At 43.2% G+C, this 18,968-nt stretch overlaps 1 protein-coding gene across 13 annotated transcripts in view; it reads right to left on the reverse strand.

Annotated features, from left to right (window-relative positions):
• Positions 1 to 18,968, reverse strand: part of PKHD1 (PKHD1 ciliary IPT domain containing fibrocystin/polyductin) — a 455,042-nt gene that overhangs the window by 81,637 nt on the left and 354,437 nt on the right. For 12 of the 13 annotated variants that reach the window (XR_012645152.1, XM_074991417.1, XM_074991418.1 and 9 more), the window contains one exon: positions 4,481 to 5,507. Coding sequence is in view for 12 of the 13 variants with exons in the window: in XM_074991417.1 (XP_074847518.1) it covers positions 4,481 to 5,507 (1,027 nt within the window). In the remaining variant the exon portion in view is untranslated. Of the gene's footprint in view, positions 1 to 1,570; positions 1,588 to 4,476; positions 5,508 to 18,968 lie in introns of those variants that run through there. The other variant, XM_074991420.1, reaches the window with a different exon arrangement.

Consider the following 18,968-nt stretch of genomic DNA (forward strand, 5'->3'; position numbering starts at 1 on the left):
TTGTATTTGTCCCCTGATTTAGTTTACAATTTGATTGCTACTTAATTACTTCTATATGTATCTTAATAAAGTTTTAAACTATTTTTTGTCTCAGCATCTTGTCATACCCTGAGGGCCCTTTGCATATTCTGTGTTGTCTGATTCTGACAAGAACCTCATTATCTTCAGATCAGATTAACTGGTGATCTTATAACTTGCACTATCCAAATTAATATTGTTAACCCCCTAAATCAGGCAACAATCTGTGCTGAGCATGCTATAGCTCAGGGATGCAGAGGCTCAGCAGGAACTCCCCTGCAATTGCTCCTCCTGGCTACCAGAGGTTCCTGGCATCAGAATTGGGAGTAGGTTACTGTTTCGCCAGTGCTCTCAAGGCTCCAACTGCTGGCTCCCAGGTAATACCGAGGAGGAGCAGACAGCAGTCTGGGTCAAATGCAGAGGGGCACAGTGAGAGAGGAGGCTGAGGCAAGGGCAGGAAGGTTGGGAGGAAACATGATAAAGAGTCTAGGGAGAAGAGGAGGAGCAGGAGAGGCTGGGATGAGAAGCCAGAGCAAAGAGGACTGGTATCTAGAGCCAGTGGCAGGAATGGATGCTGGATTCAGAGTCACGGGAAGAAGGGAAAAAACGGGTGCTGGGCCTGGATAAAGACCTGAGTGAGGAGGGGCTGGAGGAGCCACAGGCAGAAGGGGCCAGGTTTGGGTGGGACCACAAGTAGATAGGTCTGCTAACCATGAGCAAACACTCCCTTAAGAACTTGGCACAGAACCTCAGATTCCTGAGTGTCAGTGTTCCTCTACTGCCAGCAGATAACTGCAAAAGGTTCTAAAAAAAAGGAGTGCCTCTTCTGCCTCTAGTGGCTGGCCCTCATGCAGGATGACAACTGACCATTGCTACCAATTATTGCACTTGCTCAAGTGGTGCTGGTGGGAGGTAAAGGTTCTAAACCTGCTAATAAACTATATAGGAGTCCTCTTGGTTCCATAGGATGAACTGTCCATTTAAAAGAAAGAATTTAAGAAATTACATACAGTAATCCCAACAAAAGAATGCTACACATGCAAGCCTTCAAAAGCTAAGAAATACCAGAATTAACCTTGCCTTAATCCAGCCATTAATTCACAATATGCAGATGCAGTCTGACACAGTCTGTAACTAATGACAACATATGATTTCCACTTAGATTATTGACCCCAGCCTCATTCAGTACAAAGAAGGGATGGTGTTCACAGAATGAGCAGCTGTGCAATATTTTGCTTTATCCACATAGTTCAATATGTGGCCCCAGGCCTTACTTATTATGCACTGAAGACAAAATAATTTATTTCTGTGTGTGTGCATATGCTCATATAGTCACACACCCCATTCCCCTTGGTGTATATATATATATATATATATATATATATATATAGAGAGAGAGAGAGAGAGAGAGAGAGAGAGAGAGAGAGAGAGAGAGAGAGAGAGAGAGAGAGAGAGAGTAATTACTATTGTGCTTTCTCTGTCTTCCATGTATCTATGAGCTATCATCTCCCTCTCTCCTGGGTGAATCACCAAGCAGCAGAAGGAATTGACCCTGAAAATACAGTCAAACTGAAATTGCATAAAGAAATAATCAGACAAATTATTGTTAAAATGTTTAGCAGCATGAGAAATGGTTTTGCAGTTATGAGGTGGTGGTGTTGCTAGGGTCCCCTGAGCTACTTTTAACTACTTTGTGTGGATTGTGAACAGGGAGCTCCAATCTCTGTTCCCCAAAGTTTGCTAAGTAGGAACCACTGTGGGTCTGGCATTGCACTGTTTTTGCCTATGTGGTGGTATAGACAGTTAAGTCTGTCATAGAGAGCTCTGAATCTCATTTGTTTCTGCAGGACACCAGTGTGGAAGAAAATTCCCCCTCCTCACCAAGTGGAAGAACACACAAAGACACACAGCAGCTGTCATCACCCCAACCCCAGTATCCCTGCCTGTGCTGGTGTGAACTGTCTAGACTCTAATGAGGGACAGACAAAGCTATAGTACATGTCCCAACAGGAAATATCTGATTTAATTTTTCAGGTTAGCCAGGTCCTTATTACGTCACAAGTGTCAAGACAGAAGCGATGCCATGAAGTCCAAGACTGATGGAGAGTAATAAATAACACAACAGAGGAACCCACACAGTGAAGGACAAATAGTTTCTCAGGTTTGGTGGTGTTTATGTATCCTGCTGGTACATGTGTGTCACAGGTCCTCACCTGAATGATCAGGTCCTAAATTAGGGCCTGTCTCTGGAGATTGGATGTACTGCTTACTAATGAGTAGTTCACTAGTGTGAATGGGACTGCTTATGGGAGTAAACAGCAAACCCAGCAGGGATTGCAGGAATTAGCTTCCAGTCATAAATCTGAGGAGGAAATCTTATGGACATTAATAGAAAATAATAGTCTTTCTATCTGCATTCTGAGTCGCCCTGAACAATTTAGTGAATCATCCTATAGAATTTAACAGAGAATTAAATCACTGTTCCATAGGCTAATTTAAAAAAAAAATGGTAACACTGAGGGAAAGGATTTCATTTTGTGTAAAATTGCATAAGTTTTTAGAGTGATATCAATAAAACCCTATTGCATTTCTATAGCTATCTACTGGTTAAAGCCCTATTAGTTCTCTCTCTCTCAGCAGTCACTGATAATACGTAAGACGTCTTCATGTCACCATCGTATTTGTGGGTCTGTTGATGGCTGATCAGCCCAGTTCTGGAGCTTCAGATTTTATCACAGAAGGGGCAGGTGTTGGTAGCTGTGGGAGGGTTTTTGACACTCTTTTTTTGTTCTCCACCTCTCCTCGTCTGCACTGCAGCGGGACCTCTCAAATTGCACCATCTCTCATGGATTGCCGTATTAGTACTGTATTAGTCCTATAGGTTCTATCTGAATTACACAGTGAGGTATGGCAGTACACAAAGAGAATGGGGAGAGGATATTGGAGGCAGCAGGGCTGACAGCTGCTTCAGGCTCTGGGGCAAAGTTGAGGGGCGGGGAGGTGGGCGGTTAGGCTCCATGCTCTCAGAAGGGGTAGGGCCAAAGGCAGTCAGTCCTTAGCCTTGCCAGGACCCTGGCACTGCCCTTCCCTCACAGCCACACAGAGTGGCAGGGCAGCCCTGCTGCAGCACTTCAAAAGGGCCCACAGCACCAGTCACTATGGCAACCAAGCCTCAAGGCAACCACCCCTCTTTGTCCCCGCTTTTGGTGGGCCTGATGGGAGGGACAGAAATAGAACATTACCTAAGATGCTTTATACTTCAGTACACATCCTCAGAGTTCCTCTTTGTTTTCTTTGCTGGTGGATTATTTCAGTGAAATATCACAAAGGGGCAAGCTGTGCCACCCCAGGAGCACCCAGGCAAAGGACAGTTATCATTTCTTCTCTTCTCCATAGGGGAAATAATCTGTACTAGACCTTTACAAGGCACAGATTCCCCCTTTCCTACCCCTGGTTCAGCTCCTCTGGCTGGCATTTGGAGAGAAGAACAGTCAAGGCTGTTCCCCTTTGCTTACCTGTGTGGGGGGGGACAACAAGTGGCCCTGCAGATGGGTGATGTGGGTGACATGCACATGGCTGCAATAAATGGGTTCTCTCCGTTATAGGCCAACTAAACACCCTCAAGCTATAATAGCTCTTTCTTTTACTTCAGGAGACCCTTGGTTCAGTCCCTAGTTTGTCGCCTAAGATGGCAGCTACCACATTTAGCAGTGGGTATCCTTTGGACTTGTGTCGTGTTGCCTTCTTCTTTCACTCTGAGCAAATATTTGGGCTTGACTTTGGGACAAGGATACACCAGCCCTCAGATGATTATATGGAAATCTTTGTGTAGTACCCATTGGCATCGAGGCTTCATCTGGGGTGAGTGAAGTCTCTACTCTACAGCCTCAGCTGAGAACCAGCTGGCCTTTAGCTTATGTGGTAGAGTGCAGGGCTTTAGACCCTATGCTTGGAGGTTCTATTCCTGGTGCCAACAACCTGGGTCTCTCGGTGTTACATTTGTATCAGGCTATAGCAACCAGAGGTGATTGATTGCTTCCCCAATCTGGCAAACACTTTGGCATATGCTCATCTTTACCACCAGGAGTAGCTCTTTTTTACTCCTTGCAGTCAGGATAAGCAGATGGGCCAATGTTTGCATCAGTACATGAATACGTGCATAGGTTTTACAGTTTATAAGACCAGAAGGGACAATTATGATGACCTAGTCTGACTTCCTGTATAACGCTGGCCACAGCATTTCACCCAACAGATCCTGCATCCAATCCAACTGCTTCTGTTTGGACTAGAAAATATTTTTTAAGAAAGAAGTCCAGTCTTTATTTAAGGCCACCAAGTGATGGAGAATTTAATACCTCTAATGGTTATATGCTCCTGTGGTTAAATGCCCCAAACTAACAGTATCTTAGGTAGAGACACAGTCACAAATAAGCTCTGAAGGACACATGAGCCACTTACTTACCCAGCAGTGCCCCCTAGTGGCGATGACAAAGCAGACTGTGTCACCATTAGCATATCAATCGGTAACTCCAAGGCTTTCTGAAGATATCCAGTCTGCTGAGCATTGATTACAGTGCTGGCCAAGCCCTTCAACCTGCTGCTTGACAAGGAGGGAGCAAGCTTAGCTCTGAAGGGATCTGGTGCGTCTCCAATTTCAATGATCAGCGCTCTCAGTGGAGTAGCCATATGAGATGGCTGCAGAACATGAATGCTTGCTGCTCCTGTGTGGGATTTTTCCCAGCCAGCTCTATTACAAAAGGCTGTGCAAGATGTCATGGGAGGGCACTGATGATGCCTCTTGCCGATATTGTCTGAGATAACCTTTAACATGCTCGCAGTCCCTGGCACACTCTGAACTATTCTGACATAGCTGTGTTCAATTTTCAAGAAGTCAGCCAGGCGGAGGACCACCCTTTTTTGACCTTCTTCTCCAATGGTCTCAGGTATGGTAAAAGCAGCATGGAGGGCAAAGCTGGTGTATATTTCTACAGGGTCATCTCCATGAAGGAGGACATAGAGAAGGTTGTTCTCAAAGTTGAAGTAGTGGGCACCTGCTGAGGCATTAGTTAGGAAAGCGGTGGAAGAAGATGATGACAGTGGGATGTAATTCCCTCTGAAGAAAACATGAATGCTGCGAGGTTCATCATAGAAGACAGCTATGAGCATTCTGGTAGAGTTTTCACCACTGATGAGGCGGAGTCTTAAAGTCAGAGGTGTTGGACCAGCAAAGCAAACCTTGGGCAGCCTGTTGGTTGACAAGACTGAATAGTAAACCTGTGGATATTCTGACAGACAGCAAGATACAGGTGAAGCTTCAGTACTGAAAGCCTCCACAAAAGTGCCAGTCACCGATACCACTGGAGATTGTATTATTTTGTCTGCAGCACTGTCCAAGTTTTCTAGGATGACCAGTCCATGGTCTGTGTCTTTGCAGAAGTATCCTTGTGTAGAGGGCTTGTAGATGCACTTGGTATCTTCTCTGTAAATGCCTGTTTAACAACAAATAGACACAGGAATGTGCTGATCAATACATTGTGCTGCTTATTTGCATGGCACAGCTTTGGGTATTGATGCTGGTACATGTGATACAAGGACCTCTTTCTCTTGAATGGCTAAACTCAAAACTTACAGCAGGGCTTCAAAATTGCCCTGAATTTGGTGTTCTTCAGGGCTTTTTTTCTGACAGAATGCACCAGAACAGCATTACAGCACCTTTTTTCTGTTAGAACACCAGAAAAATTTTCACCGCCAGTTCTGCAGCAGCGTGGGGACAGGGGCAGGAGCCCCCGCCATCCCACAGCAGTGCAGAAACCAATATATTAAAACTGAACACCATAAGCCCTGTGAGGAATCCTCAGACTTGAGTTCTGGCACCTTTTTTCCCCCTCTTTAGCAATCCTCTGAACTGAGGCATATTGTGTCACAAACATAACCTATAGTAAGGGGTGGTTCACTGCTGTGCAACTCCAGGAGCATCCTAGGGAATACAAGGATACTTTGGCAAAACACAGACCATGCACTGGTCGTCCTAGAAAACTTGGATAGTTCCCCACTTGGCTAGAGAGAAGTAGTTCAGTGAACTACTATCCTCTTCCTCCCTGCTCTTGCACTAAATAGCTGTGCTAGCCAGCCTGTTGCCTCCCAGCCAGCTCCTCCACAGATGGGATATGCAGTGTCTTTTACTGAAATACGCTTGGACCCCACACAGTATAGAAATAAGGTAATATTAAGGGAGAAAAAAAATGTTTGGAGGGATAAAAGAAAAGGCTGAAGAGGTTTGGGCAATTTAGTCTTAAACAGACTCTTGGTTAAAGCATACAAAGAATGGGATAATGAAACCAAGAGGGTACTTCTCTTTGCTCCCCAGCCTGAGACTATGGAGACACTTGCTGCTAGGCCATATATTCAAATGAAGAAAAGGAAAAGGCACTTTGTGGAGCGAATAGTAACACTTCAGAACTTCCAGCTACAGGGTATCATGATGGCTATCATGGGGTCATGAAGGCTATATCATGGGATCACTGTATACCTTCATGTGGAAGCCATACTCGATTCATTTAATCACTGCTTTGTTCCTGCAAACCCTTACATAAGTCAATGGGACATGACTCAGGTGCAGATATATTTTCCTGACTGGACCCTCACTGTGCACACAATAGAGGAACATGACAAAATTACAGACATCAGCCTTGATTTAATGTGGCCAGGAAACAAGTGAGATTAGAATCAAGGCCTGTGCATGGGAACAGCTATTTTTAGATATCCATTTACTGACTTCTTCTCCATGTTCACCAATACAGGCACTTTACCAGTAATATATGGGGGAGAACAGCAGCTTCATTTAGATAGCAGAAATCGAAGAGCTGCACAGAACAATTGTTTTTAAATCTCACTGTGCATGGCACAAGCTCTGTTAATCAAGCAACCCAGAAAGCCTGACAGATCTCATCATTTGCTCTCCTGGAAACAGCCGAGTCATCCCCCTCCTTTGTGGTGACATTTGACTTCTCTGTGCTCATATTTTGCCATTCTCAGGTCCCTCCTTCGTTTTGCTCCTTTTCTTTGTGAGCTGGTTTGTGGTGTCTCAGTCAGTTCCCCAAGCCACCCCCCACACACGCCCCCTCCTCCTTCCCTTTCGTCCAAATGGCCTTATCTGCCCATCACAATTGCTGTGGCCTGCAATTTCGATCACTTTTAAATGAAACCCATGCTGGCCCAGGTAATCATAATGTCATTTACAATTTACCACAAAACACGTTTATTCAGTTAGTAGCACATTGGAGAAAGAGAACTCCATATGAACTCACGGCTGAAGGCCTAATCTGATTATTTCCTCATGAAAATCCAAGCAGGGGTGCTTGTAAAAGAGGGCTGAAAGGAGAAGGGAAAAGGGAGGCCTGGTCACAGCTGACTCTCATAATCAATACGAATAGATAAGTGACATGGTGTGTCAAGGGCAGTAGCTAATCCGCCCCAGGGCTTTCCTCTAAAAAGGCCAGAATGGACAGGACTTAATAAATACTGAGTGACCACTGAATATTGAGCTGACGTGCTATTTACATTGGAGAAGAACAATAACAGTGATACATTCCAGAAGCTCTCCTCCTAAATGGCTGAAATTAGATTAAGATTGTTTTTGACAGAGAGAAAGAGAAAGAGAAAGACAGACAGACAGACAGACAGCAACAGAAGTGTGAGTGTGTCTGTTATATAGAAAGAAATCAGTATGTGAGAGAGGGACAGTGGATACGGGTTTGTACGCATGTGTGAACTACAGAAAAATTGGGGGAGGGTGCTTGTTTTGCCTGTCTATTTACTTTGTACTCAGACAGCAGATTCCCTTTCTGCAGATTCTTCCAGTCATGTTGCTTATTTTAATATATTTATTTATTAAACATTCAGGTTGCTTCCAGGGCCTTTGACAAATATTAACTTTGCGTCAATATTTGTCCTTCCTGTCGTGAAATGAGGATTTTCCACCTCATTTCACATTTGAAAAGAAAAATATGCCAAAGGGGTCCTCTTTGCTTAGAGAAGGGGGGGGAAAAAAACCTTGAACATCTCATATCTGTTATTTAGAAAACTTAATTCAGGAGAGAAAGGGTTTTTTTGTTTGTTTGTTTGTTTGTTTTGTTTTGTTTTGTTTTTTCAAAGACTATTTTAAAAATAGACGTTTTCACTTAAAGGCATATTGAGTCCTTGGCAGGTCTCCTTTCCTTTCTCCATTTCCCAGCACCAAATAAATAACTAAATAAATATGAAAAAAATATTATATTTAAAATGGAACGCAATACAACAACATTGATGATTTTTTCCTTCAGGTTAATATCACCATTTCCTTCAACAGGTTTTACCTATGGTGTGATACATTTCACAATTCAGAGTATGAGGAAAAGATAGGAGATTTTCGACAAAACCAAACAAGGGAGCTTCAGGGTAGCTTTTTAATCTAAATAAATAAAACACCTCCCAATCTATTTCCATCTAACTGAATTTGCTCCTTATTTTCCAATCTAACTGCAATTATGGCTATGCAAAATAAAAAGGAGTGGGGGATGGAATGGATGGCACACTGCTTATACTTTGTGACTAACTGGCTTTGGGCAACCTAGCTTGCGTCTTTGCTGAAGAGGAAATATTTCCTATCGGCCACTTTTTGAGCAGCTGATATCCAATTTTGAGACCAAAAGTGCATAAAGGTAAGACCTTACACATCTAACAGGTCAGGAAAGTGAAATGAATAGGAGATTAATAATTTTTAGGGCACAGAAACTTCTATGACAGTCTTAAGTATCACAGGGGTAGCCACGTTAGTCTGTATCTGCAAAAGCAATGAGAAGTGCTGTGGTACCTTATAGACTAACCAATCATTTGGAGCACAAGCTTTCATGGGCAAAGATCCACTTTGTCAGATGTATGAATTAATGAATAAAATATAGTAATTGCTTTGGTTCAGTAATATTATATATTTTGTTTTTTAACAGGTGCATGCACTGATCTGGGCACATTTTACATTTTTAATTATGTTTGACGACAACATCTCGAGTCCATGGACCCATTGTGCTGGAGGCTGTACTAGAGGATAAACAATGCATGCACATTAAGGATAACAATAAGTTTTACCAATAATAGAGCAACAAATGATAAACTTTCCTAGTTCCCCACAGTCCATCTACAAAAATAAACCACTTTTCACTGTGACCTATTCACACCCTTCCTAACTCACATTGTTAAAGAAAACCTGGGAAAGGATAAGTCTGGCTGTTCAACAGATTCCAGAAGATAGGCCTTGCAAAACAGCAACAACAAAAAATATCTTAAGATCACTGCAGCTGTTCATGCCACAGGGATCTTCCCTCATGCCATAGAGAAAAGATTTGTACTTCACCTCCATATGCCATGGGTTAAACTAGAGGTTTAACTCTTTGGGGTATGGACTATCTTTTTGTTGTGTGTGTGTGTACAGGACCTAGCACAGCTGGGGTCTTGTCTGTAACTGGCATTCCTAGCTACACCTGTAATGTCTATAATAATAAATATTTGATTCCACTACCCTGCTTGTTTTGCCATATAGCTCTTGAATAGATGGAAGTTTTGTAGGTAGGAGGGAAATTTCACCTTCAGGAAAAAAAATGCTAAAGAGGGAAGAATGCAAACCAAACCATCTTGCTGCCTTAAATGATCCTACCTTAGAAAAACAACAGTGTGTTCTTGTCTCTGCCAACAGATTTTCTCATTTGGTCTCTCCTCAAGTTATTCTTTATTTCTCTTTAGTTGTATTTAAAGCTCAGATGTTTTTTTTTCCCTCTTACCCTCACCAATAATCTTGCAGACTGTTAGACAAACAGATACCCATGGCTTAATTTAAAGACAAGGGAGAGCAAACCACATTCTTTATAAATGCAATCCCATTCTCTGGTTCTCTCACCAAAGAATGATAAACCCATCACCTCTGCTGGAAAGCAGAGCAGTAATTTCATCAGATGCCAGACCTCAAAATGAATGCAGTTGTGCCATGCACTCCTCTGAGCTGTGCATATAATGAGATTTGAATGGGAAGTCCTGGACACAATAAATCTGTGCCATATGTGACCATTTCCTGTGTCAGTTCCTTTCTCATAACCATTGGAGGCTTCCCCCTGCCCCCGTTGCTTTCCCTTTCATGACCCCACACCAGGACTCTGAAATCTTTCATGGCTGCTTATGGGCCTCAGGCCTTTCCACAGCAGTTGCATAAATAAATGAGTTTGACAGCAAACATCATAACAGTTAGTAATAATGTGTGCTCACCACAAGTGCCTGTACTGCTCACTAGAGAAACGGGAGAGGAAGGAGCTTTTTTTGTTACCACAAAAACAAAACTATGTTCTTTGACAAGTAGTGAAAATATTAGTCAAATAAACTTGAACTCTATGAAGTCTGTTGGTGCCAGCTTTTATTATAGACCAAAGATTCTCAGCTTCTCACTCCCTGCTTAGCCTGCAGTTCCTGCAAAGATAAATTATCCTTTCCCTCTGTAAAAATAAAGTTTGGAAATAAAATGATCACTTCAAACTAAAATAGGGTGATCATTTCATTTGGTTATTATTAGTGTTTCCTAATGTGAAGAGTTTCTTGATCATGGGAACCAACTCCTGTGAAGGGTGAATTTCCCAAAACGGGGCTTCAATGTCAGGATTTTGTGTTAAAGCTGTAGTATAAGCAAAACCTTTACTCCGCACACCTGCAGTCTGTGGTGGGTATTCAGGTTCAAGTAGGGTGGGAAAGGTTAACTGTTTTGTGAAATATTTAAAAAAGTTTTTATTGTTTCAAAAATCCCCACTACCTCTTTTGAAAACCAATTTTTTTAGTAACAAATACTGGTTAATTTACAATTTGTCATGAGAAGCTTTTTCTTTTTCTTTTTTTTTTTCCCCAATCAAGATTTTTTTTTAAAAAGGACAAAAACATTTCACCTAGCTCTTGATAACATCTAACTGAACCTCAGTTTACAGATCTGAGGATATTTGGCTTATAACTATTGATCATGGACTAAATTTTCAAAGCTGACTATTTTGGGGTACTCATTTAGATATTTTATAAAAGGTCCAGACTTTAGAAATGCTAAGCCTCAGCCCATTGAAAATCAGGCCTTTTTTCAGGAAGGAGAGGCTCAAGGAATGAAACAGAGGTATCAGTAATTATTAGTCACTTTTTGAAAATATTAGCCCTATATGTAGTGTAATATTTCATAGGAACAGCAGGGAAAATCTTAGCTCAAATTCTTGCAAACCTACTCCTGCCACTCTCAGCACAATCATGGAAGGGTCAAACATGACCAGCAATGAAGCCATTAGCATTCATCAACAACTGAGTTGGACTGGTCATGTGGTTTGGATGTCTGATCAGTGCCTCCCAAAACAGATTTTGTTTTCCGAGTTGAAGGAAGGATGAAGGAGTGTTGGGAGCTCTTTCAAAGTCTTCTTTAAAAAAAAAAAAAGCATGTGTAGATGCTCTGTGAGCCCTTTTTTTGAAAAACTGGATTTTTCAATCCCTGGCTCATTATTTCAACAGAGCGGGGGCTGCGTGGATGCTCTCTATCAAATGAGTGGATCGATCTCTTGATCCAGTTTTTTGTGTGTGGACATGTTCTTTTGAAAGAAGAGCTTCAGAAAGAGATCTTCCAGAAAATCATCTTTCAAAAGATCACTGTAGTGTAGACGCAGCTGATAACAATACAAGCAGATTTTTGCATAGACTAGTGAACACAGTTAGTCTATAGGATATTGGGACCCTCTTCCCTACATTATGTCATCTTGAGGAAAAAGCCATCTGTAGGTAAGAGGATAAACATGGCATAAAACAAGAACCAGTCTGAATTTTTGCCCACAACATTAACCGAGGTTCAGAAAACCCCAAAAAACTGCCGTAATATTGCATTTTGTTCACATGCATCTTAGAACTTCTTTGTTCTATGCAAGGCCAGAAGTGAATGTGCCTAAAATGATGTTATAGAAGATACTCATCTACTGTCTCCAGAACTTCAACTGGTATAACTTGACATAACTGTACTGACTTCAGTGAAGTCATGACAATTTACATGAGCTGAGAATCTAACTTTATCCCTCGAACCCTCTTCTTCCTAAACAAATACTTTATATTTGGATTTTTCAAAGAGAGAGGCATTGTGGAAGATGGCCCAAGACCAAAAGTGAGTGAAGGTGAAAAGGGTGCAAGAGCTGATGAGGATGAAATGACAGCAGAGACACGGAGAAGGGGTTGTGCAGAGCTTTGAAGATGAGGATCAAGAGCTTGGCCTATTATTACCTTTTCTAACGGCAGTTATTTTTAATGGCAAAGGATTAGATTCATGTGGAGCGATGGTGTTTCCTTGACATTATTTCCTGTCTATATATTGCTTTTGAATTCAGACTCTTCAGGTTTGAACAGGCTAAATAAAGTTCATCGTCTCAAGATGCATGGTGTTACTGTGATCATAGTGTAACTGAGGTGGGGTAAATTCCTGGCTCTGCCACAGACCTACTGTGATATATTTGTATTGCTGACTAATCGATTTTGCTCAGTGTTGGGGAAGGTATAGAGCTTCACTGTCTCATTGGGACCCCAGGGAGGTACATTGCTTTCTGAAGTGCTGAAGTAGAGCAAAACTCCTCGCTCTCTCCTCAGTGACCAGCTCCATGGAGAGGTGCACATGAGTGGGGATTGTGACTTGCCCTTCTGTAGTAGTGTGTAGTCCTGTCAGATAACTAGGCACAACAGAACCCTTTATTGAAAGTCCTATTGAACAGACAGAGAACAGACAGAGAACAAAACAGGAGTGAAGAAAATGAGCTTTCATTAGAGCTAGCCCCTCGCAGATGAGACTGAGACCAACTGGCAAGGGAGCATGAGAAAGCTTGCTTTGACAGCCCGTGCCATACCTTTTCTATGGCTAGAGCAAGGACATTAGTCTCCCTTCAGAGCCTTGTGTCCACTCTAAATGAGAACCCTTTCAACATCACTGTACAGATGCATGACACCATGTCCAGTTCCTTTAACACCTTCATTAATGATCAGGTTAGAAGCCTGGGGATAAAAACCAGTCATGTGAGTGAAATCTGCAGCTGGTATGTGATTACAAAGCAGAGCAAACATTCATGACAAAGAACTAATGCAAGAGAGACAGCCCTTATGGAGTTGAATACCACAGGCAGAAAATTACAACTGGGGCAAAAAATCAGTCCTGTATTTCTGGAGAAAAGTAAAATGGAAAGCAGTTAGAATACTCAGTAAGAAGGATATATCCAGATAACTACTGTGCTAAGCTTCTGAAACACCTGCACTTAACATTTAGAAACTTTGTGTGCACTAAAGAGAAAAAAAAATGTTGGATAAGAGTAGTATCTCCTGGAAAATCCAAGGGTCTGTTTAATATTCAGCATGCATATTCCTAAAATATCAGCATGTACAAAATTCACAACACATCCAGTTTTTAAGCCCTATTAGACATACTTAGACCAAAATTCAACCCTGGTGTAAAGTAGTGAAGTCCATGCAGGCTGAACTTGTTCCAACCAGCACCACAATACAGAAAACTCTGATAAGCGTCAATTTATGTGCGTGAATGCCTGTTTGCAGGACTGGGGCCTAAATAACTTCAAGCATCATAACTGCACAAAGCAGAAATAATGGTACTCTAACAGGACTAAAGTTGGGCATGATTGCTTTCCCACTGAAGTCAACTGAATGACTCCATTGGAGTAGGATTGTGTAACTGGCCACAGCCAAACTTAAACCTGAGACCTCTGAGGCTTAGTGTATGAGCCTCTACTGTTTGAGCTAAAAGCCTCTTACCTGATCCTGCAGAGGAGGTGTAGTCTCTCTCTCACTCACACTTGTTTGAGGATCTTAACGCACTTTACATATTCAAAGCACAGTACATATGTTAATTAAGATCAGAGGAACCTATGACATAGAACTAAAAGAGGTCTCCTGGGTCACCAAACATAGTCCCAGGTTATCATAGACAACCCTGCCATATAATCAAAATGTATAACAACATACACTGGATTATGGCATCCAATTAATCTGAGAGGTAGAGAGGTTAATCACACAGAAAGTGTGCAGCAGAGTAGGGAAAATAACTTTTAAAGAGAAGTCCTTTGACTCCTTATATACTAACAGATTACTTGGAGCATAAGCTTTCATGGGCAAAGACCCACTTTGTCAGATGCATGGAGTGGAACTTACAGATGCGGGTACATGGTATAGGTATATACACCTGCCTCTGGAATTTTCACTCCATGCAGCTGACAAAATGGGTTGTTACTCATGAAAGCTTGTGCCCCAATTAATCTGTTAGTCTATTATGTGCCACAGGACAGCTCATTGTTTTTGCAGATACAGCTACCCCTCTGAAACTTTTCAAGAATAGTCTGTGATTTAACTACTAAACTCACTTTGAAGTTTATTCTATGCTTACAAGTGGGAAGCTTGAAATTTCAGACAACCCATAAAGCTATTTTGGGTAGGGAGAATGTATTTAAAACACATTGTGCCTAACGTTCTTGCTACAAATGAGAAGTAATTAGGAAAGACACGGAACAAATAGAGAGAGAAGCGAGAGGCAAAATGACATATGAAGTGGCTAGAAGTACCACATTCTCTAATGTAGCTTTTTTAGTTTATTATTGTAAAAGCCAGAGCAAAGAAATAGTTTTGAAGAGTCCGTTAATAGTAATGAGGCTGGCTTTTCATTTTTCTTAGTTTTTTATTTATGAGCCATGTGTCATAAGGCACCTCACTAATGAATGGTCAAGCTTGGATGCTATGGGTTTGTTTAGTCTGAAAACACCCTGGCCTGCAATGGGAAAGTAGAGTAAAAGCCTGTTGTGTTGGACTTTGAGGCTTTCAAAAAACACGGCCCATTAGTCCTCAAGTTTCCCTGTGATATTTGGTGGATGAGTTGTTCCTGAGTTTTGGGATTGCCTCTGAGACCTTTTCCACTCCAGTTCTGTGCTGACATTCAAATGGCGAGACTTGGTAACAAACAAGGAGCTTTGGAACAGAGCAGGACATAAAACACTTGATGTTCAACCCAAGAGAAGAAAGTGGGGATGGCTAGGCCACATTCTCAGAAAGTCACCTTTCAGCATAGTCCCTCAAGCTGTCACATGGAACCCGCAAGGAAAACACAACAGAGGATGACCTTGGACAATGTGGAGAAGATCTACTGAGACTGAAAGACAACAACTGAGGTACTCCTGGCATGAGCTAGAAGTTTTGACCTGAGACAGAGAGAATGGAGAAGACTTGTAGATGGCCTATGTGTCACCCAGTGTACAAGGGTTTAAGTCAATTAAGTCTTCAGTACTTCATCCACTTCTCTGGGATCCAAAACACTCAGCATGACCCTGGTTACATCACTCATGTTCCTTGATCTGTCACACGGCAATGCTATCCTGAGTTAATCAGAGTCAAGTGTAGGAGACAGTATACGGCATACCACACATCAGAAGATACATAAACAACCTCTTCCACAGCCTGCCAACCTTAAACAAATTCTTACCAGCAACTATAGATCACAACACAGTAACTCTAAACCTGGAACCTATCCCTGCAACAAACCTCGCTGCCAACTCTGTTCACATATCTACACCAATGATATCATCACAGGACCTAACATCAACCATACCATCTGGGCCTCCTTTACCTCCACATCTACTAATATAATATATGCCATCACGTGCCAGCAATGCCCCACTGCAATTTACATTGGCCATACTGGACAGTCTCTACATAAAAGAATAAATAGACATAAATCAGACATCAGGAACAGTAATACAGGATACATAAACAGGATACATAAACCTGTAGAAGAACACTTCAGTCTCCCTGGACACTCAGTAACAGATTTAAAAGTAGCAGTCCTACAACAAAAAAATTTCAAAAATAAAATGGAGAGAGAAGTCTCTGAGTTGCAATTCATTTGCAAATTTGACTCCATCAAGCAAGGATTAAACAGAGACTGGGAGTGGCTGGCCTTACAAAAGCAGTTTCTCTGCTATGGAAGTTCATACGTCCACGTTAGAATCTGATCTGACAGTGGGTCCACATCCTCTGTGACTGATCTGACTTGTTTTTTCTCCTCTCTTGATGTAGTAGTAGGAGGCATCCTTCAGTCTGCATAGACTATGGATCGCACCCTTTATAGTTTCAATTGAGGATTTCATTTACAGCGTCTACTGTGACTATTATCAGAGGGGTAGCCATGTTAGTCTGGATCTGTAACAGCAACGAAGGGTCCTGTGGCACCTTACAGACTAACAGAAAAGTTCTGAGCATGAGCTTTCGTGAGCACAGACTGATGAAGTGAGTCTGTGCTCACGAAAGCTCATGCTCAAAACTTTTCTGTTAGTCTGTAAGGTGCCACAGGACCCTTCGTTGCTGTTACTGTGACTATGAAGACCCACATGAGAGTGACAGTCCTTGCTGCATCTCTTGCAGATGTGGTGGGTGTCTGGCAAGTCCTTAGTGTGCTTTCTGTGCGTTCCCGTCTCCTCTGCTAGCTGTCTGATCCTCATCTCGCCCTTCCGAAGGCCCTTGTGTAACCCCGGCCTCCATCTGCTGCAGTCGTCTGCAAGTTCTTCCCAGTTGTCCAGCTCGATGTCTACCTCTCTGAGGTCTCTCTTGCAGACATCTTTGTAGCGCAACTGGGGGCGTCTGGGAGGTCTTTTGCCAGAGGCTAGCTCACCATACAGGATGTCTTTTGGAATCCTTCCATCATTCATCCTGTGGACGTGGCCAAGCCAGCGGAGTCGACGCTGCCTGAGGAGGGTGTGCATGGTTGGGATTCCAGCTTGCTCGAGGACGGCGGTGTTGGTCACTCTGTCCTTCCATGATATGCCAAGGATGTGCCTGAGGCAGCACAAGTGGAAGACGTTTAGCCTCTTTTCCTGGTGGGCATTCAGGGTCCAAGTCTTGCTGCCATACAGGAGGGTGCTGAGGATGCAGGTTCTGTAGACTTGCATTTTGGTGTGAGTGTACAGCTTGTTGTTATTCCACACTCTCTTGCTGAGTCTGGACAGAGTAGTGGCTGCTTTTCCGATCCTCCTATTTAGCTCAGTGTCCAACGACAGGGTGTCAGTGATGGTGGACCTGAGGTAAACGAACTCGTGGACGACCTCTAACGTATAGTTGTCAATGCTGATAGATGGGGATTTAGCAACATCCTGACCGAGTACGTTTGTCTTCTTTAGGCTGAGGGTAAGCCCAAAGTCCTTGCACGCTTTGGAGAACTGATCCAGCAGTTTTTGAAGCTGGTCTTCTGTGTGAGACACTACAGCAGCATCGTCTGCGAACAGCACGTCTCTGATGAGGACTTCCCGCACATTAGACTTAGCTTTCAGCCTTGCAAAATTAAACAGTTTCCCATCAGATCTTTTGTGCAGCAAGATGCCCTCTGTTGAAGATCCAAAGGCATGCTTCAGGAGCAGTGCGAAGAAGATCCCGAACAATGTAGGAGCAAGCACACATCCTTGTTTGACGCTGCTCCTGATTCTGAAAGCATCCGATAATGCGCTGTCATATTGGATGGTTCCTCTCATGTCTTTGTGGAATGACTGGATCATCTTGAGTAACCGTGGAGGACAGCCTATCTTGTGGAGCAGTTTGAACAGACCATCCCTGCTGACCAAGTCAAAGGCCTTGGTCAGGTCGATGAAGGCAATATAGAGTGGCTTCCTCTGCTCCCTGCACTTCTCCTGCAGCTGCCTTAGAGAGAAGACCATGTCAACGGTAGACCTCTCTGCACGGAATCCACACTGTGATTCGGGGTACACCCTCTCAGCAATCTTCTGGAGTCTTCCAAGGATGATGTGAGCGAACAGTTTACCAGTGATTCTTAGGACGGAGATTCCATGGTAGTTGTTGCAGTTGCTTCTGTCTCCTTTGTTCTTATACAATGTTACAATGTTAGCATCGCGCATATCCTGTGGAACCTCACCCTCTTTCCAGCACAGGCACAGTACCTCATGTAGGGGTTCCAGGAGTGTGTCCGCGGCACACTTGATTACCTCTGGTGGTATACCATCCTGGCCAGGGGCCTTTCCTGCTGCAATGCTGTCAATGGCTTTCTTCAGTTCATCCACAGTCGGTTCCTGATCCAGTTCATCCATTACTGGTAGGAGCTCGACGGCATCGAGGGCTGCGTCAACCACAACGTTCTCGCGTGAGTACAGCTCGGAGTAGTGCTCAACCCAGCGCTCCATCTGTTTGGCTTTGTCAGCGATGACTTCACCAGATTTGGATTTCAGAGGTGCCATCTTGTTCTCGGTGGGTCCTAATGCCTTCCTCATACCCTCGTACATTCCTCTGAGATTACCAAAGTCAGAACAGGTCTGGATGCTGCTGCATAGCTGTAGCCAGTGGTTGTTGGCACAGCGCCTGGCTGTCTGCTGTACTGTTCTTCTGGCCTCTCTAAGTGCTTGCTGGGTACTCTGGCTCAGTGAGCATTTGTACTCCAGGAGTGCAGCACGCTTCTTTTCAATGACTGGAATCATCTCATCGGAGTTAGCTTCGAACCAGTTGTTCGTGTTTCTAGCTCTTCTTCCAAACACCGACGAGGCCGTGTTGTAAACTGTATCCCTCAGATGTTGCCATTTGGATGTCACATCGGCGCCCCCAGGGCCGCTGCGCAGATTTTCCTGGAGGGTCTCTCTGAACTTTTCAGCTTTCTCTGAGTTTGCCGTCTTTCTGGCGTCAATGCGGGGCCTTCCAGCAGGTTTAGAGCAGTACAGCTTATTGGGTCTCAGCTTGAGCTTGGAGCAAACTAGCGAGTGATCTGTATCACAGTCAGCAGTATGATAGCTGCATGTCAGAAGGACGTTTTTGAGGTTATTATGCCTAGTGATGACCACATCTAGATGATGCCAGTGCTTCAAGCGTGGGTGTCTCCACGACACTCTGTGCTG

Source organism: Carettochelys insculpta, chromosome 3 (genome assembly GCF_033958435.1).
Source record: "Carettochelys insculpta isolate YL-2023 chromosome 3, ASM3395843v1, whole genome shotgun sequence".
NCBI classification, from domain to species: domain Eukaryota; kingdom Metazoa; phylum Chordata; order Testudines; family Carettochelyidae; genus Carettochelys; species Carettochelys insculpta.